This window comes from Echiichthys vipera (genome assembly GCF_963691815.1).
Source record: "Echiichthys vipera genome assembly, chromosome: 19".
NCBI classification, from domain to species: Eukaryota; Metazoa; Chordata; class Actinopteri; order Perciformes; family Trachinidae; genus Echiichthys; species Echiichthys vipera.
In genome coordinates, this window is record NC_139844.1 from 21,820,425 (window position 1) to 21,847,050 (window position 26,626).

The 26,626-nt window shown below is 43.0% G+C and overlaps 2 protein-coding genes across 4 annotated transcripts; one reads left to right on the top strand and one right to left on the bottom strand.

Moving 5' to 3' along the window:
* The first annotated feature begins 229 nt into the window (after positions 1-229).
* On the top strand, positions 230-13,907 carry znf410 (zinc finger protein 410). Of its 2 annotated transcripts, none has more exons than XM_083933810.1 (11): positions 230-652; positions 3,373-3,424; positions 3,551-3,683; positions 5,706-5,891; positions 6,797-7,015; positions 9,185-9,344; positions 10,036-10,217; positions 10,698-10,787; positions 10,946-11,065; positions 12,134-12,253; positions 13,782-13,907. In XM_083933810.1, exons 2-11 carry the CDS (start codon positions 3,392-3,394, stop codon positions 13,880-13,882), a joined length of 1,344 nt encoding a protein of 447 aa, XP_083789936.1. In that variant the 5' UTR covers positions 230-652; positions 3,373-3,391; the 3' UTR covers positions 13,883-13,907. The 2 variants fall into 2 exon arrangements, with proteins under 2 accessions (XP_083789936.1, XP_083789937.1); XM_083933811.1 differs by having other exon boundaries at positions 9,212-9,344.
* Positions 13,908-14,698: 791 nt separating this feature from the next.
* entpd5b (ectonucleoside triphosphate diphosphohydrolase 5b) lies at positions 14,699-24,322 on the bottom strand. 2 transcript variants are annotated; one of them, XM_083933813.1, is made up of 14 exons: positions 24,278-24,322; positions 19,725-19,957; positions 19,202-19,281; positions 18,716-18,859; positions 18,161-18,236; positions 17,671-17,706; positions 17,320-17,408; positions 17,152-17,234; positions 16,741-16,802; positions 16,287-16,388; positions 15,851-16,006; positions 15,504-15,560; positions 15,191-15,306; positions 14,699-14,833 (listed from the first exon to the last, which is right to left on the bottom strand). In XM_083933813.1, exons 2-14 carry the CDS (start codon positions 19,948-19,950, stop codon positions 14,750-14,752), a joined length of 1,311 nt encoding a protein of 436 aa, XP_083789939.1. In that variant the 5' UTR covers positions 19,951-19,957; positions 24,278-24,322; the 3' UTR covers positions 14,699-14,749. The 2 variants fall into 2 exon arrangements, with proteins under 2 accessions (XP_083789939.1, XP_083789940.1); XM_083933814.1 differs by having other exon boundaries at positions 24,184-24,306.
* Positions 24,323-26,626: the final 2,304 nt, after the last annotated feature.

Consider the following 26,626-nt stretch of genomic DNA (forward strand, 5'->3'; position numbering starts at 1 on the left):
CATTTCCCATCTTTGTATAGAAACTGTTGCACAATAATTTCCCTCGGGATAAATAAAGCTTCTTGAATCTTGAGAGAGTGGATTTAGTCCTTACATTGTAGTTCACAGTGTGGACCCTGCAGTTGGTGACTCACTCCAGCAGGAGGCGCCAATCACACACTGAGCACAGCAGCTGCCGTCAAAACACGAAGAAGAAGAAGAAAAATAGGAAGAAGACGAAGAAGAAGAAGAAGAGGAGGAGGACCAGGACTCTCACTCTTTAGCTCACATACACAACTATAACAAGGTTAACGACTTAGTTTCACGTTAACGGAGATTTAATTCTACTAAACACACGCACGGTGCTTCGTTAGCCTCCTTAGCTTTGACACCGAGCAGCTAATGCGTGTCCGTTGCCCCGGTGACTAGTTTGTTGAGTGCTAGCCCTGCATGCTAACTTAACAAGTGTGTGTGTTTATTAAACACAGTTCAGATCATACAGTGTTTAAATGAGTGGTTTAATTAGACAGTCCGTGGTTCACACTGAGGGGCGTCCTCTTCTTCATCAGCTCACGGTTTAAACCGCGGGGTTTGCGATGGTTTGGACCCAGAGATGACCTGCAGCCCACGCCTCTGACCGAGAGACCCTCACACCCAGCAGCTCACACTCAAGGTAAGCGTTATTCTTTTATTATATATATATATATATATATATATATATATATATTTTCAGGGTTCCTACAGGTGTTTACAATCCTTTAAAATGCTTGAATTTTATTGCTGTAGTTTCCAATTTCTTTTATTGAATTATGCAGGGATGAGAAAAAGTATAAAAGTCTAATATTATACAAGAAAAATGATCATATTTGATACTATATTTAACCGAATAACATGTAACATAAGTTGATAGGTAAGTAACAAATGGCAAAAATAAACAAGGTCATTCAAGAAAGAGAAAAACAACACAAATCTATTTTTCCAGAACTCAGAAGTGTCAATGTTATAGTTTCCAAGTTCTTTTATTGAATCATGCAGACACAAGAACAAGTATTAAAGTCTAATATTATCCAAGAAAAAGTATATTAGTTGTACGGTGTGTCTGCTTTAAAGTGAAAAAACACACAATAACAATAACCAACTAACTAACCGAATAACATGTAACATAAGTAGGTTTGTAAAGTAAAAAATAGTAAAAATAAATAAGGTAATTCAAGAAAGAGAAAAACAAACAAAAATCTATTGTTACAGCACTCAGAAGTGTCAGTGTTGTTTTCCAATTTTTTTAATTGAATCATGCAGACACAAGAACAAGTATAAAAGTCTAATATACAAGAAAAATGATAATATTTGTACAGTGTGTCTGCTTTAAGGTGACAAAACAAACCCATAATAACAATAACCAACCAAGTGACTGAATAACATCTAACATAAGTAGATAGATAAAGTAAAAAATAGCGAAAATAAATAAGGTCATTCAAGAAAGAGAAAAACAACAAAAATAAATGAATAACAAAAAAAAGAAAAAAAGAGGCACTCAGATATGTCAATGTTGTGTTTTCCAATTTTATTGAATCATGCAGACACGAGAAAAAGTATAAGTCTAATATTATACAAGAAAAAGTATAATATTTGTGCAGTGTGTCTGCTTTAAGGTAGAAAACAACCCCACACAATAACAAGAACCAACCAAGCGACCGAATAACATGTAACATAAGTAGATAGGTAAAGTAAAAATATAGCGAAAATAAATAAGGTAATTCAAGAAAGAGAAAAACAACAAAAATAAATTAAAAAAAAAAGAAAAAGAGAGGCACTCAGAAGTGTCAGTGTTGTGTTTTCCAATTTCTTTTATTGAATCATGCAGACACGAGAAAAAGTATTAAAGTCTAATATTATACAAGAAAAAGTATATTATTTGTACGGTGTGTCTGCTTTAAGGTGAAAAAACACACAATAACAATAACCAACCAAGTGACTGAATAACATGTAACATAAGTAGATAGGTAAAGTAAAAAATAGTAAAAATAAATAAGGTAACTCAAGAAAGAGAAAAACAACAAAAATCTATTGTTACAGCACTCAGAAGTGTCAGTGTTGTTTTCCAATTTTTTTAATTGAATCATGCAGACACAAGAACAAGTATTAAAGTCTAATATTATACAAGAAAAAGTATAGTATTTGTGCAGTGTGTCTGCTTTAAGGTGACAAAACAAACCCACAATAACCATAACCAACCAAGTGACTGAATAACATGTAACATAAGTAGATAGATAAAGTAAAAAATAGCGAAAATAAATAAGGCAATTCAAGAAAGAGAAAAACAACAAAAATAAATGAATAACAAAAAAAGAAAAAAAGAGGCACTCAGATATGTCAATGTTGTGTTTTCCAATTTCTTTTATTGAATCATGCAGACACGAGAAAAAGTATAAAAGTCTAATATTATACAAGAAAAAGCATAATATTTGTAGCGTGTGTCTGCTTTAAAGTGAAAACAATCCAGATAATAACAATAACCAACCAAGCGACCGAATAACATGTAACATAAGTAGATAGGTAAAGTAAAGAATAGCAAAAATAAATAAGGCAATTCAAGAAAGAGAAAAACAACAAAAATACATAAATAACTAAAACAGAGAGGTACTCAGAAGTGTCATTGTTGTATTTTTTTAATTGCATCATGCAGACACAAGAACAAGTATAAAAGTCTAATATTATACAATAATAAATTGTGCATTAGCAGCAAAGAGAAATAAATATCACTTCCATGTAAAGTTCACTGCAAACAGATATTTTAAAATGTAACATAAAACCCTCACCGGTGTGGAAACATAGAATTGAAGTGATTGGATCGCTGTAACTGTGTCGCTGTGTTTGATATTAATAAAACAGAAATGACTGGATTGGCCTCATACCGCTGATATCAGATCCGTTTATCTCTAATTTTGGACAAACTACTTGAAACTGTTTCCTTATTTCTTTCACAACAAAGTTATAAAATATAAATATAATTGAATGTGTTGGTGTTACGAAACAATTTTAGTTGTTTATAACATAGTACCATCTCTTTTAACGTGATTTTTTAATGAAAACAAAAGTCAAATATTCATTTTCATTGTATTCTTCGAAATATGTCATTTGCCACAACTGTAAGGTGCTGGAAAAGCTTGAAAATGACCTCCGTAAAGGTGTACGAGCCCTGATATTAGTTTAGACTGCGTTGATGATCCAGTGTTGTTGATTCTGACCTGCGTAAAGGTGTACGAGCCCTGATATTAGTTTAGACTGCGTCTGATGATCCAGTGTTGTTGATTCTGACCTGCGTAAAGGTGTACGAGCCCTGATATTAGTTTAGACTGCGTTCGATGATCCAGTGTTGTTCTTATTCCGCAGGTTCAACACAGGGTGACCCATGCTTTCTGATGAGCTCGACTCCAAACCAGAGGTAAATGTTGGCATCGCTGTCGTGCCACAGAGGCCGCAGGCTTTTGCTGACTTTGAATTACGCATTCAATAAGACAAGAACGTCATTATCATGCTGTGTGTCTTTGCTCTCTGTGTCTGCTCCCAGCTGCTGGTGCAGTTTGTGCAGAACGCGTCCATCCCGTTGGTGCAGGGTCTGGAGGACTCCGAGTCCAAACACTCCTGCCTGCCTCTGCTGGCTCCAGCTGACAGCTCTCTGTGCAGCCCGCTGGAGCTCACAGGTCAGCAGCAACTAACTCACAAGCCCGAAATACTGTATCAGTACCATTAAGAGAGGATGTGGAAGTACAAAATGAGGATGTAGTTAAAAAGAAAAAGCACAAAATTGGTCATGACCATCTCTTTTTTAGGTTTCCTTGTTTGCTGCCATCGGCTTTTACTAAAGTAAATGAATGAAAGAGGCGACCCTCAGCTCACTGACATCTGAAGTTATTATAAAAGCACTGCAGGCTGTGTCACGGGTTGTTCATGATGTTCTGTGGCTGCAGTTTCCTGTTTCCACTTTCAAAACAAGATGTTATTGAAAAGGGCTAAAGTCTGGTTTTGCTTGGACAGTAGGACACGTCTAATGTCGTTACACTGGACTTTGAGTTTTTACTCTAAATGTCGGACTGTCACTTTAAAGAGAGTGGGGAAATGTGATTGTTTCATCAATGTTTCAGTACAAATGACAAATGATCAGTAGTTTTATTTATGTGAAACAAATGAATTGTTGTGGAAACATGAGGCTTCCTTTAGTGGAAGGAGGCTCGATGGAATGGATGTATTGTGGCAATATTATATATTAAAAATATAATTGTTGTAGGAGGCTTTACCAAAACACCAGTTAATTTGGCCCAAAATACTGGCAGTACCATTAAGAGAATGCTCATTTTCAGTGTAACTGCATGTTACAGAACACTACAGATTATTTAGTATTGTCATTGTCTGCTTTTTGTTGTCTTATTTCTACTTAGAGACAAGGGAATAAAGATGAGGGGAAACCAGAAGTTGAGTCGTAATTAATTACCGTGAGAGAATGACAGATTGGATGTCATGGTATGTAGCATGGCAGCACAGTCACTGGCCAGTCTGTATCAGAGAGACAAGTCTATCTGTAAAGTTATTGGAGGAAAAGGGACATGAAATGCCTGCATTTATCTTATTTATTGTAAGTTTTTAAATGTATATTTTGTCTTTTCGATTAATTACAAAAATCCTTCCCGTTTGGTACGCTTGTCACGGTTCGGTACGCTTGTCCCGTTCGGTGCACTTGTCACGGTTCGGAACACCTGTTTACCGTTTGGTTTCTGAGGTGCAGCGTAGCGTCAGCCTTGTGCCATATTTCTATGATTGTATCCCAGATACTGCACTTTATTTCCAAGTGGAAAAACTGATGTTTCTATTAAGAACTGACAATCAGGGAATGAAAATATTATGGACATTGTATTTTGCGTTCATTTTAAAGAAAGGAAAGTCTGATGCTGCATACAGTTGGGGTATCCAACTGATATGCTGCGCAAATGTCCTAAATGAGCATATTTTTAATGTTTGAATGAATGTGGAGAGAGTTAAATGACAAAAATAATTATGGGAATAATCATAAAGATTTAAAAGAACACACGAAAAAACAGATTTTGCAATATTAAGAAAATGGTTTTAAAAAAGCTCTGAGTTTTTCGTTCATGTCTTTTTCAGTGTGCTAGGTTTCACAACATTGCCATGCCCTTTAGATTTGCATCAGTGTTTTATTGTTTTTAACCCTGTAATAATCTAGTAACCTCTGACAAACTCCATCTGACCCTGTTAAAGAAAATAAGATTATCATTTGCTCAGTTACGTCAGCATCCACAGCTTTTCTGTTTGGATGGGCCGATGCCACTCAGGACACACTGTGTGTGTGTGTGTGTGTGTGTGTGTGTGTGTGTGTGTGTGTGTGTGTGTGTGTGTGTGTGTGTGTGTGTGTGTGTGTGTGTGTGTGTGTGTGTGTGTGTGTGTGTGTGTGTGTGTGTGTGTGTGTGTGTGTGTGTGTGTGTGTGTGTGTGTGTGTGTGTGTGTGTGTGTGTGTGTGTGTGTGTGTGTGTGTGTGTGTGTGTGTGTGTGTGTGTGTGTGTGTGTGTGTGTGTGTGTGTGTGTGTGTGTGTTTCCATGAAAATAAAAGTGCATTTAGTCATAGATATTGGGCATGTTTATATGTTAAAGGTGCCCTGCAGCAAACACACATATGCTTGTCTTCAGTGTCTCTTGTGTGGTTTTTTTTTCAGACGGAGGCCTGAACCATGAGCCTGAGACTTCTCCCTCCCTGTCAGAGTTCGGAGGTGTGTCAGGGCGGAGCCCGTTAGTGGTCCAGACACACACCCATCCACAGGCCTCACCAAGCTCCCCACCTATCCTCCATGACCTCCAGCAGTCGGACAGCACTTCCTACGTCCTGCTGAACCTCGCAAAAGGTAAAGGAGCACGAAACCGTAAAAGTTCACATATCGTCCAAAAGGGAGATTATTATTATAAAGCAGGTTGAAGTTATGTAAATACTGTGAGAGCATCAAAACACTCAATCCACAGTGAAATGCACACAGGGCATATTCAGAAACTGTGACTTTGAAGGAGCCGTCATGACTTCGATCAGAGCTGGGAGAAAAATCTGTGTTTTTTGAAGATTACAGCAAGGTGATCTACCACAAACCCAAAATACAACTCTGAAACTGAGCATACGGCCCCTTTAACCATTCACATACGCCACGGACCGATATGGAAACATTTCAAAGGAGTGAGAAGTTTTACATTAAAACAATAAATCAGATCTGGTGTCAGTGCTTTGTGTCTCACTCGGCTCCCCATTTCACACGCAGTGCTAAAAAAGAAACCGGGTGACACATTTTTGTGAAAAAAAAAAAAAAACGTGAATTATTTTGGCCGGAAGAAATGATCCTTGGCAGCCACATTGTCTCGGATCATCAGACCTCGGCAGGAGAGCCAAAAAAATAATTTTTGGTCTCTTGACACGCACCTTTGTGCAGCGTGCTGCGTTCAGTCTGTGACTCAGTGAGCGATGCGAAGGCTGGAAAAAAGGCTTTTCAGTAGACAGAATTACTTTCTGTCTCCCTTTTTCACATTCAATTTAAATCCTGTGATTGTTTTTTTTTTCTTCTTGTTTATCTGCTTTATTCACTGTGTGTTGGCCAGCACCGCTCCAGCCTTTCAGAATAAAGCTCTTACATAAAACCTGGAGATTGCTGAGCGTGATGCGAGGAGAATTAAGAATTCACCTAGAGAGGCTCAGACCATGGAGCATCGTTGCATCAAATTTCTTGTTTCACGGTCATTCTCCCGCGGACTTTTCTTTCCCCGTCAGGTATCACAGCCTCCTCAGACTCCCTGATCTTCGCCGCAGATGGCGCCGGGGATGACGATGAGGGGGTCTCATCGGGGGACTACGGCATAGATGGCAGCGCTCCCTGGTATCTGCGGGTACAGGAGCTGGCGCACGACAGCCTGATCGCAGCCACGAGGGCACAGCTCGCGAGAGATGCCAAGGCCAGCCAGGACGCCAGAGCTGCAAGTGTCAGTAACGGTAAAGTCACCTTGTCTTAGAGGTCTTTTTACGCCTGAAAGTGAAGTCGCACAGAAATAGTACCATGTTGCTGTTCCTGGGTGTGTGTGTGTGCGTGTGCATTAAAGGCGGTCCGTCACGTCGAGACTACAGGTAAAAGAAAGAAACTAAAGGAGAAATGAACGCTGTGTACAGGAAGCTGCACATTTTTGATGGTAAGATAACACCAGCCGGTCTACTTAGAGCAGCCATCAAAGACAGACAGAAGAGAAACGAGGTCAGCCATGAGATGAAAATGTAGCGTAATCAGCACTGACTGAAACTGTGTTCAACACTCCTCATCACGAGTCTGTAAATCAAAATGATGTTGTAGCGTTGTCTCCACAGATTTACCAGCGATGAGTGCAAATACGCAGCGAGGGTCTAAATGGCACATTATCGCCAAACATCGATCACGCTTCGGCTCGTATTGTTGTGCTGCGTCTGTGATGGTTTAATGTGCCCTTAGTAGTACGGCTAATGCAGGCTTCAGAGAGGGAGAGAGAGGGAGAGAGGGTGCCAGGCCGCGGCGAGCAGAAAGAGAGATGCAGAGAAGGAACCAGAAACATGAGAGGGGAGAGGACACAGGTCATCAGAATAAGACGTTATACGGAAGATAATGGAATGAGCGATGGTTGTGAATAATTCAACATTTGGGGAAACACAATTATTCACACTTTTTTTGGCAAGAGTGAGATGAAAAGATCTGCAGCACTCTCATCTGCGTGCTAAATATGCAGAGACCCCCGCAGCCGCTTAGCTTAGCTTAGCACAAAGACGGAAAACGGGGGAAGCAGTAAAGTTAAAATCAGCTCGGCAGCACCTCTAAAGCGCACAAATTAACATATTACATCTCGCTTGTTTAATCCGTACAAAAGAAAAAATTCTAATTCAAGGACTTTTTTTTTTTTTGGCCAGGACCACTAACTTCGAGTCTTCGCTGGTTGCCTGGTAACTGCTCGCTGCAGACCAGAACTGTGACCCTAATATTCTAATAGGCAAATAGGACTTGAAAAGTTTCCAAATCAAGTATGATAGAAGAAAAAAAAAAACATTTTCTTCCCCAAAACTCTGCTTTGATTGTCGAAGAGTTGTTTACTCCGCTCCACTTCCCCAAGTTATCCTTAATCTCTTCTCACTCTCTCTGAGCTGTGAAGCTGTTTGCTCCGGACTAACATCCGCTTCATATAGCACACACGGAGCCGCGGCGAGCCGTTGACCCACACCAGGAGTCGGGACCTCATCATCGCAAAAAGCATTTTAACTCCCCCTCCGCAGGCTGCGTGATAGATGAAGAATCTGCCCATGACATTCAAGGCGCCATGACCCCGAGCTACATCCCTGATCTTTGAACTCCTTCTGAGCCGAATTGCAGCCAGAGGTCCTGGTTAAAAAAAAAAAAAATATGATATGAGTGAAGTTTATTCTCATCTTCGCCTGCTCCCTAGTTTCTTTCCTCCTCTCACAAACTGGGCCAGTGCATCGTGGTTTATGATGTTTCCCGTTTCACTGTTAGTTCGCGCTACCATCACGACATATGGATCCACATTTATCCTCAGGCTCATCATATTTCCATCTGCATCATGTAAAAGAATACATTATAGGTAAAGGAAGATGCTTTTGGACTATATGGATGTCTTTGATCTGATCTCCCGAGACCAGACGGAAGTGTTTCACATACAGTAGCACATTGATAAATACGGGCTCTTATTTTGAACTAGTGCATCAGTTCAGAACTGGCTTTTGTGCATTCATCAAATGTCTGCAGCAGACTGTCAGCGGGTTCAGTGTGGGATTAAAAGGCCACTATTTGAGCCAGGGTAATGGCTGCCCTCCTACCAACTCGCTGTAGATTAGACGCGTTCCTTCAGCAGTGGGGTATCAGTTTTGGGCGCATTACTGCCGGGACACTTTAAGCAAAATCGGAGCTGTTAAAGGCTTTCCACGCGGGGGGAGTCCGGGCAGGTGAAAAGGGAGTGATTGCATTCGGCTTGGGGTGGTTTTCTTTTCGCTGCAGTCGTTCGGAAAGGTCTCAGTCAGTAGCCGATGATTAGCTGTTATGCAGCCGGGCTCCAGAGGCCGGCCAGCTGGGACTCTTATATTGTTTTTTTCTGCACAACCACGCTCACATTCCCCTTTCTGGTTGCCTAGGTGACCTCACACACATTTTGACAGCAGACGGGGACAAGCGAGAGCTGCCGTCTCGGACCAGCCGCCCCCTCTCCAAGCAGATCCTCCGCTGCTCGTTTGAGGGTTGCTGCAGGACGTTTACCTGGCCGGCTCACCTGAAGTACCACCTCAAAACACACAGGTAACACAGAACACGCGGCTTTTTTATACAACTTATCACACACGGTCATATGTGCAGTCAAATCTTAGCTGTTAATAGAGACGTCCAAGCCATTATCACCTGTAAAACCAAAATGCAATACAGAAGTCTTCAGTTTAAGGGGCTTCTGTTCCCTTATTCATGTAAATTGTGCAGACATTTTATCCAAACATCAATGCCCCGCCCACATGGGCTTACAAGACACACAAAAAAGAACCAGTTTGAATCATTTTGATAGATGTTTATTAAAAATTCACTTCAACAGTGACAAAAACAGTTCTGAGGGGAAATCAGAGGAAGTACTGTTTAAACAGCTTTTGAGTAAGTTCATGAAAGTGCTGCAATTAGTGTTGAGTTAACTGTTCCATCCATCATAAAGACAGATGTGTTGGATGAGCGCTGTTCAGATGTGAAGTGATCACAGTGTTTTCCACAAGTTTTTGATGGTGGAGGCAGAGAGAGCAGCCAAACGGTAAAAAAACAACGCTGAGTCTTAGAAAGAAGTGTGTGTGTGTGTGTGTGTGTGTGTGTGTAGTGCGGGAGCTCTCTTCGCATCAGTGTAGGAAGTCTATTCGTGGTTGCCATGTCTGACCTTGTGGTGGGATGTTGCAAATGAAACCCTCGCGCAGGAGACACCGAGCCTTTTGTCTGTTTTGGTTATCTCGGCTCTCAGGAACGACCGGATGTTCAGGTGCGGTGCAGAGGGCTGCGGGAAGAGCTTCTACGTGCTGCAGCGGCTGCAGGTTCACATGAGGACTCACAACGGCGAGAAGCCCTTCATCTGCAAGGAGAAGAACTGTGGCAAGAAGTTCACCACGGCCGGAAACTTGAAGAATCACAGACGCATACACACAGGTGGGGGAGCGGGAGATGCCCGCGTACATAAAGGCCCGAACACGCTGGAAGCAATAACTGACTCAGGTCATTTGACTCATTTAATGCTTCCTTGGTGCAGTCATGGCCGGAGATTTGAAGAGTCAGCAGCACTGGCGCCTCCGTTTCACTGCTGCAATAAGTAACAGCACTGTCATATTTTATTTAGGGTGACATTAAGATTTTTGATGGCCCGTTCCACAGTCTGCTTCTTCTATCTAGGGACCAGTTAGCAGCCCAGCCTCTCTGCGCAGTGTTTATATATTTTGCTCATATGTCTGGAAGAACAGCTTTCTATGAGCTATAATATCCACTTAGGGGGATCAAATCACATTACATTTGTTATGTCCTTGTGCGTCAAAATAGGTCAGCTGTCACCACGAGTTCCATAAGTTTACAACATTAAGTCTTAGTATTGTGCGTGCGTGTGTGCGCGTGCGTGTTGTGGGTGGCTGCTTCCAGGGGAGAAGCCTTTTCTGTGCGAAGCAGATGGTTGTGGGCGATCCTTTGCAGAATATTCCAGTCTACGGAAACACATGCTCGTACATTCTGGTGAGTGGGACCCGACTTAACAGCTGTACTGCACTTTTTTTTGTTGTAATTTGGCGTGCTAGAGGTGTAGCTTATCATCATGCGCCTTAAAGAGATGAATCCCTGTGTCAATTCAGAGGGGATCACAGGTAGCACATCTCTTTGTACGCGTTCCCCAGGTGAGAAGCCTCATCACTGCGGGATCTGCGGGAAGACTTTCTCTCAGTCCGGCAGCAGAAACGTCCACATGAGGAAGAGACACGGAGAGGAGGGGCTCAGCAGTGAAAGCAGAGAAACAGGTCCGTCTCTCCCTCTCTCTCTCTCACACACATTACCTTACACTCTCACACACTCTACAGTAGGTGGTTATGCTAATCCTTGGATTATGTAGTTTCAAGCAGCCCATACATTTTAAAATGTGCATAGAAATAGTGTTGGTTTAGATTCATTTAGGAGCATTTCTTGAATAATTTATGACTTTTTTGCTTTTAAAAATTTATCAGTGAAAAAATTATTCTTCAAGGCCAGTAGCTGAATTGTTTGAGACTGCAAATAGCTCTGGAAAAGAAGAGAAAGCAAAGCTCCACTGCAGAAATAGGGCCTGTTAGGCGTCTTGTCAGATTTGTCTCAAAAGTATGTAATCAAATTCATGTCTCGGAGCTTCTTGTACTCAAATGTCTCTTGCCGTCATCTTACAAATGACTTCTAAATGAGTGGATACTTGAGCAAATCTCCCACTGCAGCTGTGGGAAATGTACCCAACGACCTCCGACCGCTGTTCTTCGTGTCAGTTTCAGAACCCTCTTCAGATTAAAAGCGTCAATGAGCTCTTAACATTCCAACATATGGTCTAATTGTACAAAATCAGCTTAAATGAGCTTTTTTTTGGTGTAAAACAATGAGAACAGACAGCGCGTTTGCCACCGTGTCACATTTGTGTAGCAGTGGGGAAGCACCGCAGCTGAATCACCACGGAGGAAAGCGCTGCCAAAGCTCTAATTATAAACAGCAGATTTATTCGGGTCAGCCTCCCCAAAGAGGCTGGTCTTTTGTAAAAGCAGAGCAAAGGAAGATGCAGCTTCACAACAGACGCTTACTTTGAGTCAATGGATGAATTATTAAATAGACTGTGTTGGAATAACTACAGTCGTAAAAACAACAACAACAAAAAAACATTTTCACAAGCGTCAAAAGGTAATTTAAAAGTTACTAATAAGCAGATTTCAGTTTTGAACATTGCTTTTGCAGACTTAGTCCTATATAGTCCTATAAAGACGGAGGATAAAGTGTACAGTGTATGTGTTGATCTCCTTTTCACACTTCTTTTGTGCGGCATAAGCTAAAGTTGTCTTGTTTGCGTCTGACAGGAGAGGCTCTGACACATAGCAGCCTGCTGGAGGCAGACGGTGAGAATGGAGACGGTATGGTCACCATGACAACAACAGTTGAACCCATGAATCTTCACCATGCCATGCTGAGATCGCCAGGTATGCCTTTACACACACAACCACACACACACACACACACGGCAGGGAAAGCCCAATCCATGCAGGGTGGACTACATGTTAGTGAAGCTTACAATGTTCTGTGTGTCAGAGGCGCTGAGTCAACACTTGGTGTCTTTTTTAGTTTCCATCATTGTCTGTAACAGCCTTTTGACAACCACTGTTACTATGGTAACGATGCATGACACTAATAAAAATCGGTACAAATGCGTTTTTAGAAATAGGTTATGTTATCTTTGAAAAAAGTCAGTGGTTGGTGATTCATTTGTTCAACGTCAGATGTCAAGTCACGTTACTCAGGTCACTACGTAGGTACGAGGGAAGACATGGTGACGGTAGGCAACAACTTTGAAATAGAGGATGCCCCGAGTGGTTTGAAATCACTGGTGAGAAATGGACAGACAAAACCAAAACATGGAAATATTGCAAGAGACTGCTAACATATACCGGCAACATGCAGCAGCATATTAGCCGCCACCACAGTTAGAAGCAAAGTAACGTTACGCCTCCTTAGCGAAAATTGCCAAACGGGCAAACCACCCTGACGAGAGGCTTTGCATCTCCTGTCCCCATAACAACGCAAGAGCGCAAGAAATTACCAGGGCAAGTGTTTATTTTGTTGGAAAAGATTTGAGGCCATTTTCCGTCATTGAAAATGAGATATTTTCCATGTATTTTGTTGTTTAAGACATTTAAGGTGCACTTTTTATAAGAGACACAAACTGAAACAGTCTCTGTAAAGGACGCACCTCTAAGATTTTTTTTTTCTCCTACGAATAAAAGATCATTTTATTTGGTCACAATTTGTCTGTAGCTCATTTTGATAAAAATCGTGAGAAAATCGCATCGTCAACCAAAGATCGTAAACTGTATCGTTACATCCCTAACTGTTCCTCTGAGAGCCCAGTGTTCTTGTGTTTGCATCAGCTGTCAGGACTTTTATCAGGGCTCTTTGTACTGTAACTGTAGTTTGCTCATGTTGTTAAAACAGTGAAGGCAGAAGCTGAAGCGCGGCTCGTTGGTGGCTTTCATAACAGACCTCTTTCTGTCAGTCCCGACTTGTTTCGTCCGTGTTGGTCTCGGATACGCTGCTGCTGAAACTGTTGTCCTGAAAAGTTGGTTCCAGCCCAGCGATGATTTATTTACCTGATTTAACTTGGATCATTACTTAGGATAACGTTTTATAACTGGAGCGCTCAACAGCCAAGTTACATGGTGCAAATTCTACTTTGCGGTTTATTTTATTATTGTTCCCATGTTGTCAAATTGACTATGAAATGTGTTAATATAACCCTTAAAGCCCGTCAGCATTAAAACCAAAAGGCGTAACCAGGTGAAAGCTTGCAAAAATTTAAGGACCCCTGTTTTACAAGAGTTTTGGCCCTTAAAGGTGTTTCATGTCATAATGGCTGTAGGTAAAGTACAGATTGACAGGTGTCTCACTGACAGTATTCATGGTACCAGGTGCTTCCTCTCCCTCCCTCTCTCTCTCTCTCTCTCTCTCCTCCAGGCTCTGCAGACTCGGTGGTTGTTCTCGCTCAACCACATGACTTGGTGACCATGACGACGGAAAGCCATGAATATGGAGAAGATGTGGTGGCGCTGCTGTAGTCACACGCTGCCTATTCCAGCAGCAGCGTTAGTCTGACAGTCACAGTGGACTAAAAATAGACGTCTGTTTGTAAATAGATCCATCGCCGGCTTTTCCCCCCTGTAGATATTTGTAATTAGCAACTGATGGTTTTATTTTGACAAGCGTGAAATGGCAAAGTTTGTACAAACAACCTTCTTTTCCCCTCAAGCTTTTGAAAACAAATGCTCCCAAAGAAATACTGAGACGGGTTTCAAGGTTTATGAAAGTACAATTATGCGTTGTAATGTGCATCATGCTTGTGAACAGCAGTCTGAGGTGGAAATGCAGTGATGGAAAATAAGTCCCACTTGTTTTTAAAACTTCAATTGCTGATATGACTGACGGTCAAATTTAAATGTACCACACACGCGTATAGCCCATTATCCTTATTACTAACTACAACACACATGAGGTTAACAACTAAAGAATCAATGTATATCACACAGCTGCATGTAAACACTGGTACAGGCCAGGCCACCATGGTTATCAGCTTAAGGAAAACACAAAAAATCCTTTTCAAACAAATCATGTATCCATTAATGCCCGAAGCTGCATTAACTGAGTCTTTCACTCAAGCGTTAACCTCCAGTGCTTTACCTGTTTCCTGAGTAAGGAAACCCGTAGCTCATTTACAGCTCAATGTATAAACATTACAGAAGCATCGCTATTTAAAAGAAATGAAGAATTACTCATGAGATTACTTCTGCCTTTATGAAGCAAGCTGCAGACACCTGGGCCCGTTAGATAAGGTGGTGCAAATTACCCGTGTTTGTTACTGAGCGCCATTGAAATCAGCCGTGTGTGTGTTGTGTGTGTGCGTGCGTGTGTGTGTTCCTCCCTTCTCCTCAGTGGATCTTCAGGTTGTGGAAGTGGTCCAACGTGGCACCCAAAGCCCAGCTTGCCTCCACGTTGTTCACTTTCTTGGTCAACTAGGAGAAAAAAAACGAAACAAAACCCAACACCAAATCACTCAAATGCCTTTTGTATTTATTGAAATAAAATAAAAAAGTAACAGCTTTGTGTAGAAGGTGTGTGTCTTTTTGAGGTGTGGGGCATCACTTCCTTTAGGTGATTAAAGTGTCTACTACAGTTTCAAACATGATTTCACTCAGCCATCTTTTCCATGGTCTACTTACTGGATCTATGGTCTATTCAAATTGTACTAACAAATGCCAAACTGAGGCTCTTTTAAACATAGCTATTAGTTGATTTCATAAAGTATTCCATCTCTTCCTTCTACTGTGACCTTTGCAGCAACCCCGTTGATTGTGTTGTGTAATGCTCACCTGCAGCACAGTGCTCTCCTTGAAGCCGAAGCCATCCTTGAGCAGACAAGTGATGTAGGTCAGGTCCATACACAGGAACGAGCTGATGGGAGGGTACTTGGTCATCTTATTGCACACTGAGCAGACAAAAGGGGGGGATCATCGTGTCAGTTTAGGTTGAATAATCGGTCATCTGTATTCTGCTGAGGGGTTGAGGACAGGCTTTCGGATAGCAGCGAGGACACAAGTCCAACTATTGAGATGCGCGCCGTGTCCCGAGTACAGGGAGCTGCAGATCTGTCATCGTAATGATGCATTGCTTTGCCAATCTCACCCTCTTTAGCTCTCTTCTTGAAGTCCCTGACCTCCAGCATCCCTCCATGGGCCCCGTCTGCAACAGGAGGGTGATTGGAGGTCATCTTCAACACATTTTAAATGCTATACCATTCATTAAGATCTACACGCACATTTCCATAATACTAATAATGGAGCCTGTGCCCTTTCTTCTGGGGCTGGCTAGCAATTTATCCAATAACTACACAGCTATACATGTCAAATCCACTGAGACAGGTACAGATGACTCACACTCTCCCTGCCTCTCTTGGATTGGAATGGGTAATAACATACTCCTAAGTCTGTATAATTATGTAAGGTGTGTACAGAGAGTGTGTGTGCGCTCACCGATAAGGCCTGCATCCACAGCTCTGTCAAAGTAATAGGAGAATGCATAGAATACATTGCTGTCTTGGAGCTCGTACGGCTGATGAATAATCCCCTTCACCACCTTAAGTACTTCCTGATAACAAAGCTTGTATCCCGCATAACCTGGAGAGGAAACTGAGACAGCGGTGTAAATTATGCATCTTACGCCGGAACAACATTATAAGTCCATTTTAATGGGCTATTCAGAAAACACAACTGCAGGTGTTTGGTCGCCGTCACAGAGTCTTTTGTATTTGCTCAAATCTGTCACATCCTGTCGATTTACTCTGGATGGTTTCCCCTTATCACAATACGATTCAAAGTTGTGTTTCAAAAATGTTCGTGTCCACATACAGCAGCTTTGGTTGGACCCCGCTCAACGCACCGATTACACTTTGAGTGAACAGGATCTTACCATCTGGGTCCCCGCTCACTTGATAGGTCAACCCTCCAAAGCTCCATTCATCCCTGAACTTCTTTGGCAGACAGGAGCTTTTAAAAACACGCCACTCCAACCCTGTTAGAGCACAGACTTGACATGTTCAATCTTCCAAACGGTTTAACGGCCTCACACCTGGTCACCATGGGCCGAACTCACTCACTCACTCACTCACTAACACAATTTCCTCTGAAACCCTTGTGTGATTCATCTCTGGGTCTCACTTGAATTGTTTTTTAGAGGAAGACTCGAGAGTACATCCCACTCTCGTTGCCTCCTTTCCTCGGTATTTGGAAGAAAGAAACAACACTTAGAGCAATTAGAGAAGTGACTCACTGTTGTGTTTCAGTGTCCTACAGAGACATGCTCACAGTGAACAACACTGACCCGCAGCTAATGCGACGGAGCTACTTTTCCACGCGCACAGTACCTTCTGCGCCCAAAGCTCCAAGTGTGGCCAGTCGCGCTGCCATCAGTCCGTGCCCAAGGTAACTGGATGAATTCAAAGGATTGTTATACGGTTACACAACCGACCAGGGACAGACTGTGTTTGTATCAAGTCTATCTGAAAATAGGCCAAACAAATGGTGTCTGCGCATTATTCACACCCAAGCGGCTGAACAGATAAAAGAAGTTTTCCTAATTAAAAACAGATCAGAGTGAAGTTACAAACACAAAGTCGGTAGCATTTGTAGCCTGATTAACCGGAGGCCATTTTAAGAACTATATGGAAATGACCTTGATTAGAGATGAAATAAGGACCTGATTTGATGCAGTGAGACACAATTCAAATGTGGGATTACTGTTTGAGGAAGCATGCATTTATCATCTGATGTATTACCTGTAAGTGTACAATTCAAATGTGGAGTTGGAGATGTCGAATCTGGCGACGTAATCAGCGACAGGAACACTTTCGATGGTTTTCTACAGTGGAATATGAAGGATGCAGTGGGTTACTACGCACTTTAGTTTGTGCAGAAATCTCCAAGCATACAGACAAACAACTGACCCTCAGCTTTGGCAGGAAAGTGATCTGTGTGGATCCTCCTCCCAGATCCAAGATTCCCACCGTCTTCAGGTTTTGTGCATTGAGGTGACCTGAAAAACATTTCCTACTTTAATCCAGCAGCCGCAACACAGACGAGCTCATCAGTTATACCTTAGATGCTATCATCAAAAGGCCTGTTTGACACAGAACGAGCGACCCGAAAGTCTAAAATCTCCAAGCGCCGAGTCTGATGAAGATAAGAGCTACCCCCTTGAGGCAACGACATCGTAGCTGTTTGCGTTCAGCCTGTATTTGTGAGGCAGGGTCTATAAAAAGACACCGTGATAATTCCAGAGAGTTTACAGGACTCACCTGTCAGATAGTTCACAGATATCCAGGCCAGGATTCCTACAATGAACAGCAAAGAGAGAATCGGAAAACGGACATTACAGGTGGAACGCACAAGTTCATTTTTTTTAGAAAAGCTGATACATTTTCACAGAAATTACAGCACACACACAAACACGTGAAAACATGTGAGCTATACTTAACAGAACAAAACAAGGTTGAAATGCTGACAAATCAATTACACGGTGGTACAACAGACAACAACAACAATTACAGACTTAAAGGGTTGTAACTTTTCTCGTCAAGAGCAATTACATGTCATCATAAAAGACAGCGATAATCTACTGCAATTTAGTCAAATATCTGCAGTAAACAAAAATGCCTCATAGAAATTGCAACGCAAACAAAGTAGGGCAGAGGGATCGCTGCTGCCACCTACAAAGTGCTCCAGAAAAGAACACGAGATGCCTGACGAATGGGTTGCTTGTCGGGGAAGAGGGCGGGCAGGCATTACCTTCATTTGTGCCGTTCATAACGCTGACGCTGTTGTCTGGGACCAGAAAGGGAGATTCATCAAACACATGCTGAACCTGTGGAGGGGACGGGAAGAGAGGAGAAGAGAGGGAATGAGAGCACGAGGGCGCCGAGGGAAGCGGCAGAGGAACGGCCCTAATGTTATCTACTGTAATGGTAGCTCATCCAGAGGTGCCCTCCGCTTGAAGGGATTAATTAATTCCCTGAGGGGGATTAATAAAGTATCATTCATCCTCCAAGGTGCCCCGGGGCCATCCATTACTATCTTATCCCCTCCGCAAGAGCCTTCCACATTAAACTCACACCACTCTGATAACAACACTTTCTCTCTCGTCTGTGTACCACCTGCCATAACAATGGGTTTTTATTTTGCTCCTGCCCCTTCCCTGGATAAACGGTCGCACTTTCCTGAGAAAATGTCAAGACAATGTAGCGCCTAACAACTCCCTGATGATACAAAAGAAAACAAAACTGCACTCTACTTTACAGAGGTCTCCAAATATATCATGTCTCAGTACCGCTGCGCTCTTTTTACCTGCTCCAGAAGAACCAGGGCTTTCTCTGCGGCCAGCAGCCGGAGTCCAGCGGTGGCTCTGAGAATCAGTGGAGTCCTCTTCCACTCCAGACGAGGCACGGTCTTCTTGGCCACCTTCAACAGCATCCTCACTGTGTGTCCGGCCTTTAAACACACACACACGCACGCACGCACGCACGCTCACACACACACACACACACACACACACACACACACACATGCACACACACACGCACACACGCAATGCTCAGAACTGTCTTCTGACGAAACAGTGAGTAGTTAGAGCTGAGAAAACACTTGTTTAGTGTTGCATGAGGCTGTGTGAATATTCACTTGTTTGTCATTTTGCATCTCACTTCCTACTTTCATCAGCGATGTGATTCCCCGCGGAGGGAGGCTTTTGGCAGTGTGTCTCAATACAATGTCGAGCTAGTGGACCTTTTCCTTCGGCTCAATGTAACTGATTAGCTTTGTCAATGAACTTACCATTTCAGGGGAGTCAGCGTATGCCGACAGACCGGGCTTTATGGAATGGAACATCTCATTGTCCAAAACAGGCAGCTCCTCTAAAAGATACAAGATCCGCCCACATCAAATTTTGCAGCAGCTATTAAAAGCATTAAGAGGCCTAAGTCTGCTTAGCATACACATGCAAAATAGATCCCCTTATTCAAGATTATGTTGACTTGAATATGACGAAATAGGATTATTTCTTCCAAAGTAAATGATGTCAAATATGACCCATGTTCCCTGGAGTGGAAACTTACAGGCTTACAGAGCGGAGGGGCTGTGAGGACAGAGGGGGAAGACGAGGAAAGGAATAGAGCCCGCAAATCAGCTGGTTACTGCCATTTGCATTAATCACAGGTCATGTAAATAGTAAATTCATTACATGATGACATTACTGCAGTAAATACACATGGTTTAACCCGCCTCACTCTGGATGCTGATATAACACAATTAAAAATGAAAACAGGAGAGTAATTGAGACAAATCTGTCCAATATTACCTGAGTCACTCTGGATGAAGGTGTACACGTGGATGCGAGTTCCTGTGCTCCCTGCGTCAAACATCACCGCGTAGAAGATGCGGCTGTGGTTTGCTGGTCGGCTGAGACTGGGAAGGGTGCCCCACACGCTTTTGGTCAGATCCAGGAGAGAGGTCTTGATCTGGGCTCGGCTCAGCCCTGCGACAGTGAGCAGGACCAGGAGGAGAAGTGGAACAGTGGGCTTCATCTTCACTCTGGAGAATCAGCAGAGGAGCAATGTTATTCCCTCTACTGCACTGTAAAGCTAATATGTTTCTATTAAACCGGTTTGAACTGCTCAAAATGCCACTGAGTAGTGTTGGGAGATGTTCATTTACAGCATGACAAGCAACAGTTATTTACATTAGACCACACCCCTCCGTCAGACTCTAACCAACCACATGACATACCCCCAAATCAACCTCTACCTGCTGAGTCAGCTCCTGCAGAGCGTTTAGAAAACATCACATCATCGTCATGTTGGACTTAACTTAGACGAATGTCCGGTAATCCTTTGATCTCGGTCTTCGATCAATAGACGGCAACTTGTGCATGTCTCGACATCTCTCTACAAAACTCAGACATCTAATGTGAGGAATTATGATTTGTGAAAAGCCTCCGTCAGGCTCTGCTCTGTGGGAGCCCCCTGCTGAGACCCTGTCTCACTCTGATTACACAAGAACTGGAGACATTTTACTGCCTGTGAATTGAAGTCTTAAACCTTTAGGCATCAACTTGCTCTATCCGCCTGTTAAGTCGTGATGTAACACCCTTTCAAAGTATGATTTATGGGTCCAAGCCTCGTATTTCTACAGCGAAGCTGCGCCGTGTTCCCCGTTGTTTGAACAGATCTGAGTTTTAAAAAAACAACGCATAGTAATTCTCATTTTAGCTCTTTCTCGATGAAAAAGGTGTCTGACGTTAAAGGCGATCGTAATTGTTCATCGGTTTTGTCAACTTTGTTTCAATGGAGTTTGGACCCTGACATTGTATTTTAAAGGGTGTCGCGTCAGACTTAACAGGCCGATTGTCTGGAGCAAGATACAGAAATGAGTAGAAATGCCACAACTGGACACTGGACACATCATTGGGTTTACTTCACAGTCAAAGAACTGTCTAAAAGCTGAGCGTCCTGGCTCTGTCCCTTTGTGACTTTATTATTTATCACTGAAATGTTTCAGAGGATAATTGGTACTTTATCTATGTGAACAGTAATGACTTGGATAAATTCCTCACAGCTGTAGTTGCCTAGCGATGGGAATTGAGAGCTGGTTTCCAAATGGTCCGATCCATCAGAATCGTACGCCTCCGAGCTTCTCAGTTTTGCATTATCAGGATTGCAACAGTGTGACTTGTAATATCTCTAAAATGGTCGTTTCAAGGAAGGGCGGAAACACCAGTAACATGCTGACACATCTTTCCACAGAACATGGGCTTAAGTCCCAGTAATGACAAGTATCTGACACGACGCACCAGATCCACTGCTTCCCAATCGAGCTCTTTGACTGAGAAAACCTAAATGAAAATGAAACCTGTACAAATATGCTCTAATTTCATCCACACTGTGTGTTTAGACTCGTATAATAAAACTGCTGACACTAAAGAACATGTGTATGCCTACTTTTTTACCCCACTCGGCAAACTGACGAGGAAATCAACAAAGAATCGCAGCGATAAGCAGCAGCGATAAGCAGCAGCGATAAGCAGCAGCGATAAGCAGCAGCCATAATGGAAATGGAGTTAATAAAAAAATATAAATCCCCATTACTATATTTGCAGACTGCAAAGGCCGCATGCTCCTCTGTGTGACTTTAAAATTAAGCGTGAGATAATATTCATTTACAGCCTGGACGTTTGCTCATTTAAAGCTACTCACTGCTAGAAAAGATTAAACAATAAAATACACCGGGCCTTTACATTTTACAGAACTAGTTCTGTGAGTAAGAAACTGCCAATGATCTTGTCCTGACCACCCCATCATACAACCCGCCACGGGCCTTACTCAGTATGTGAGATGAGCATGTACTTTTAAACACACAATCTACACAAGGCTGGCAGTGTGTATTTGTGGGACTGGTTTGACCGAGGTCTCCAGTGACTTGGATTAATGTAAAGTAAATGTGTGGCTCCGGAGTGGGCAGTACGCTCTGAGGTACAACAAAAGCAGGAGCTGTGTCAGCCTAGGAGAAGGCAGCCTCGCATGATTCACTTTATACTGTTGTTGAGGTTTTGCAACACTTTTGAAAACGTGCTTTTCGTACTTAAATAGCTCTAAGGGCAGTGGACACGTGCGACGGAGCCTGTGCTCTCCAAATAACAAGGTAATACAAGACCCTGATTACCAGCCATGACGCTCCTAATGGCAAAATGGGGTCCTGAAGACATCTACTGTAGCAGGAACTAACACAGAGAAGCTTTTGAGTATTTTGCCAGGTCTCTATATGTCTGTCTGTCCGTCTGTCTTTCTGTATGTCTGTCTTTCTGTGGACAGATTTTGTTGCTCCAACCGTGCAAGATCCAGTCACAGGACTTTGCCGGTTCGTAATTTAGATAAAAAAATGAAGGTGGAGTTTGAGAACGGGAATGATCTAGGAGCCTGGGCCCCACACTTAAATTACGCCCTCGGCCCGATAACCATGCACTGCTGCATAATGCTGACGTTTAAGGACTACATGCAAGTTTTCAGAAAAGTGTTGCGAAACCTGAAAAGAATTAGAAGATGGTTTAAGTGTAAGTGTCTCAAAGGCTGACAGTTGATAATAAACACACAAAACACACGTCTACAGTGTCTGTAAAGTGAATAATCCACTGTATTTGAACTAACGAGGTGTCAGTGAACAGGAGCAGGGTGTTCTGTCCTCTGGCTGGATGTGTATTCAGCAGATAAATAAATAAAACGCTAGAAATGCTCTGTATGAACACGTAGTTAGTCATTAAATCAAACACAGCATCAGGGTATTTCTAGGAAACAAAGTCGACTTCTGAAGGTTATTAGTGTGTATTGTTTGCACCAGACTGTAGAATAATTATAGTCTTTGGTCCAGACCTTAGACCTTACAATCCGCCCACTCCACAGTGTAATTTGTTGACAGCTCTGTCTGGTAACAGCAGAGGCGCCTCTAGCCAGAAGCAAGGCATGCTGCTTGGGAACCCAGGCCAGTAGCAACCCCATCCCAAAAAGTTGTTGAAATTTTGATTGTGTTAACGTGTGGATTTGTTAACAACACTTCTTCTGCTTCTTCTTCTCCTCTGGTAAAACACAACCGCATTGCATTGTGGTATGCGGGAGTATAATGTAGTGCACATCATATGTAAACTCAAATTAGAAGTGCATTGTGGGTATATTAACGAAATTAACCACAGGGAATTCGAACACCACTACAAAATGGCGTACACACTATATAATGCACTACTTTTTTCAAACACAGCTAATGTGTTAGCTCTGTTACGTTAATTAAATAGCAGCACTCGCACCATGACTTGCAATATAAGTTAGCCTGCTATCGATGGCACATAAACTAGATGGTAATCGCACGGTACTGTGTCTAATATCAGTTTAAATCATAGATCATGAATGCTGGCTTCCTGCACTTGACTACCGAAGCTGGTGTAATCTCCACTAGAGACACAGGGATTAAAAAATGACTCTCGTTTCCCCCCGGTCCCGGAAAAAATTCTCAACATTGACTCCCTCTCCCGTTTATCTAGTAACGTTTGCCGTTAGCCTTGTGGAGCTAATGTGGCTAATTTAGTATGCGTCAGCCAGACGGACGTATCTCCCTCCCCCCAACGTCACATACATGCCCTTTTTTGGTAAGAGGAAATGAGGAGGAGTCAAAGTCTGACAAGATGGCGGCTCCCAGAGGCGAATATGCCCCGGCGGAGAGGCTACCTCCATTTTTCATACAGTCTATGGTTTGACCAAGTTTTTATTATTCTGTTTCTTTTCCTATTTTTGATTGTTCTTCCCATTAATGTTTGAGTAATAGTTTTTTAATCTTTATATTTGCTGGAACGCTGGTTCGAGGGCCCCCCTGTGAAGTTTTGACTAGGGCCCCGGTAGACTCTAGCATCGCCCCTGGGTATCATGCAAGTGTGCTGTAGCTTGTGAAGCCGTTTTAAGTGATGATAATGTAGCATCGAGAGGCTTCTGCGGCTCCATATAGTTAACTTTAGTCACTAACGCTTTAATGATATCGTTTACTCAAGACGTACGCTCTCTCCTTTCCTCCCTTGGTACATTTAAACTGCCCCACAGCTCACTTCGGTGTGTCAGTGCAATACAAACACAGATAAGGTAAGCTAGCGTTAGGCTGACTCTCCGTAGCTTAGCAACACATTACCGTTGATTAACTGCCGCTACCGTTAACGTTTATAATGTTAGCTCGTGTTAACGCTACGGTAGAGAAAGCGAGGCGGGGAAGTTTGTTCTTCGACGCACCTTTAACCTGGGAGCCAAACTCCAGAGAACACACCGAAAACAATGAAAAACACACTAAATAAACTAAATAAAGCAGTAAACGGCCCGGGCTCACCATGGTGTCCGACTGCCAGCACCACTCTCGCAGCTGACATGTCGTGACGTCATCCGTGTTGTGATGAAGTTTTGTTTTTTTCAGTCTCACCAATGGATGTCAGAATAAAACCTGCTGAGTACGAAATAAACGGCCCATTAAAGAACAATACACGCAGGCACTGGCGTGTGGCACAATTGTTAAAAAAAGAGCCCTCATGGCAGCCAAAACACATGCTAGAGAACCCTCATGGTCAAAACACATGCTAGAGAACCCTCATGGTCAAAGCACATGCTAAAGGGCCCTCATGGCAGCCAAAACACATGCTAGAGAGCCCTCATGGCAGCCAAAACACATGCTAGAGAGCCCTCATGGTCAAAGCACATGCTAGAGAGCCCTCATGGCAGCCAAAACACATGCTAGAGAGCCCTCATGGCAGCCAAAACACATGCTAGAGAGCCCTCATGGCAGCCAAAACACATGCTAGAGAGCCCTCATGGCAGCCAAAACACATGCTAGAGAACCCTCATGGCAGCAAAAACACATGCTAAAGTGCCCTCATGGCAGCCAAAACACATGCTAAAGTGCCCTCATGGCAGCCAAAACACATGCTAAAGTGCCCTCATGGCAGCCAAAACACATGCTAGAGAACCCTCATGGCAGCCAAATCATGTGCAAAAGTGCCCTCCAGGAGCCAAAACATTTGTTAAAGTGCCCTAGGAGCCAAAACTCATGCTAGAGAGCACTATAGAAGCCAAAACGTGTGCTAAAGTGGCCTCATGGCAGCCAAAATGCGTACTAAAGAGCCCTCATGGCAGCTAATAGGCGTTCTAAAGTGCCCTCTAGCAGCCAAAACGTGTGCTAAAGTGCCCTCTAGGAGCCAGAACGTGTGCTAAAGAGCCCTCGTGCCAGCTTATAGGCGTTCTAAAGTGCCCTCTAACAGCCAAAACGTGTGCTAAAGAGCCAGCCAGAAGCCAAAACGTGTGCTAAAGAGCCCTCTAGAAGCCAAAATGTGTGCTAAAGTGCCCTCTAGAAGCCAAACGTGTGCTAAAGAGCCATCATGGCAGCCAAAACGCGTTCTAAAGTGCCCTCTAGGAGACAAAACGTTTGCTAACGTGGCCTCATCTGTGCCCTTTTTTCGTTTACGCCCAACTTTCAAAAACTCTGTGCACGCCACTGCACACAGGGGTGCAGATCTGATGCAACTCATACCATGCCACCATGAATCACAGCTACATAGAGGCTCACCATACCATTTAAAAAGTACTGCACATGGAAACCATCGACTGTGATAAGCTTTCTGTTTTATTTGTCCTAAACAGCCAACACTGTATCAGTGCTTAATTAAAATGATGATTTACTAATATAACAGTTGAGTATCTCAGCCATGTAATGTCTGCTCACACCCCCCAGTTCTTCCTTTTCTCCCAGGGTATGGCACTACTCTATGCATGATTAATTGATGTGGATGAATATCAATATGAAGCCCATTTGGTTTTGTTTTTTAAAAAGCCTGCTGATCATCAGCGTCTGTGTAAAACAAATACCCGTTCATTTGTGTTGTAATGGAGGAGAGCAGAAATATGCATGTTCTACCCGTGTCTGCGTGGGTTTTCTCCGGGTTCTCCTGTTTCCTCCCACAGTCCAAAGACGTGCAGGTGTTCGGTTCATTGATGACTCTAAAATTGCCCGTAGGTGTGAATGGTTGTCTGTCTCCATGTGTCCTGCGATAGACTGGCGTCCTGTCCAGGGTGGACCCTGCCTCACGCCCGATGTCAGCTGGGATCGGCTCCAGCCCCCCACGACCCCGACCCCGACATAAGCGGTTGACAATGAATGAATGAATGAATGAATGAATGATTTGTTCCACCATTTCTTTTTAGATGTGAGTGAAGTCTGGGGTACTTTTTTTTTGGGGGGGGGGGGGGGTCCAGAGGTAGATTAATGCACAGACTGGCCTAGGGGCCCCAGGTGTGACATTTAAATGTTTTGTTTCAATTTACGACACTGGGGGGGGGGGAATTGCCTCCTGTTTGGGCCCTAAAGCTGATGATTGGATAGATTTGGGACAAATGTATCCCACTCTAGAACAACGGGGCCAAGATCTAAGACCAAGAATTTGAAGAAAATTCATAAATTGACAGGATTTTCTAAGGTTGCAGACTCTTCTTCTTTTCTAGCAGGTTTTTTTCTGACAAAACATGATTAATAATGTGAGGGGCCCAAACACACAGCAGCCTAGGGACCCATGACGACCTTACTCCGCCCCTGAATGTGCCCCCCCTGGGATCTGCACCCATGAATACCCAGCCTGTTCTGTCGAGCTTTATTTCTGATGCTTATACTGAGCTCTAACTTCTATTACTTTGA

Coding starts and splice junctions, on each gene's coding strand:
- znf410 (XM_083933810.1), top strand. CDS start 3,392: ATGCTTTCTGATGAGCTCGACTCCAAACCAGAG. Junction 5,892..6,796: donor CCTGCTGAACCTCGCAAAAG/GTAAAGGAGCAC, acceptor TTTCCCCGTCAG/GTATCACAGCCTCCTCAGAC. Junction 7,016..9,184: donor AGCTGCAAGTGTCAGTAACG/GTAAAGTCACCT, acceptor CTGGTTGCCTAG/GTGACCTCACACACATTTTG.
- entpd5b (XM_083933813.1), bottom strand. CDS start 19,950: ATGAAGCCCACTGTTCCACTTCTCCTCCTGGTCCTGCTCACTGTCGCA. Junction 18,237..18,715: donor CCCTGGTTCTTCTGGAGCAG/GTAAAAAGAGCG, acceptor TCCCCTCCACAG/GTTCAGCATGTGTTTGATGA. Junction 15,307..15,503: donor CAAGAAGAGAGCTAAAGAGG/GTGAGATTGGCA, acceptor TTGTCTGCTCAG/TGTGCAATAAGATGACCAAG.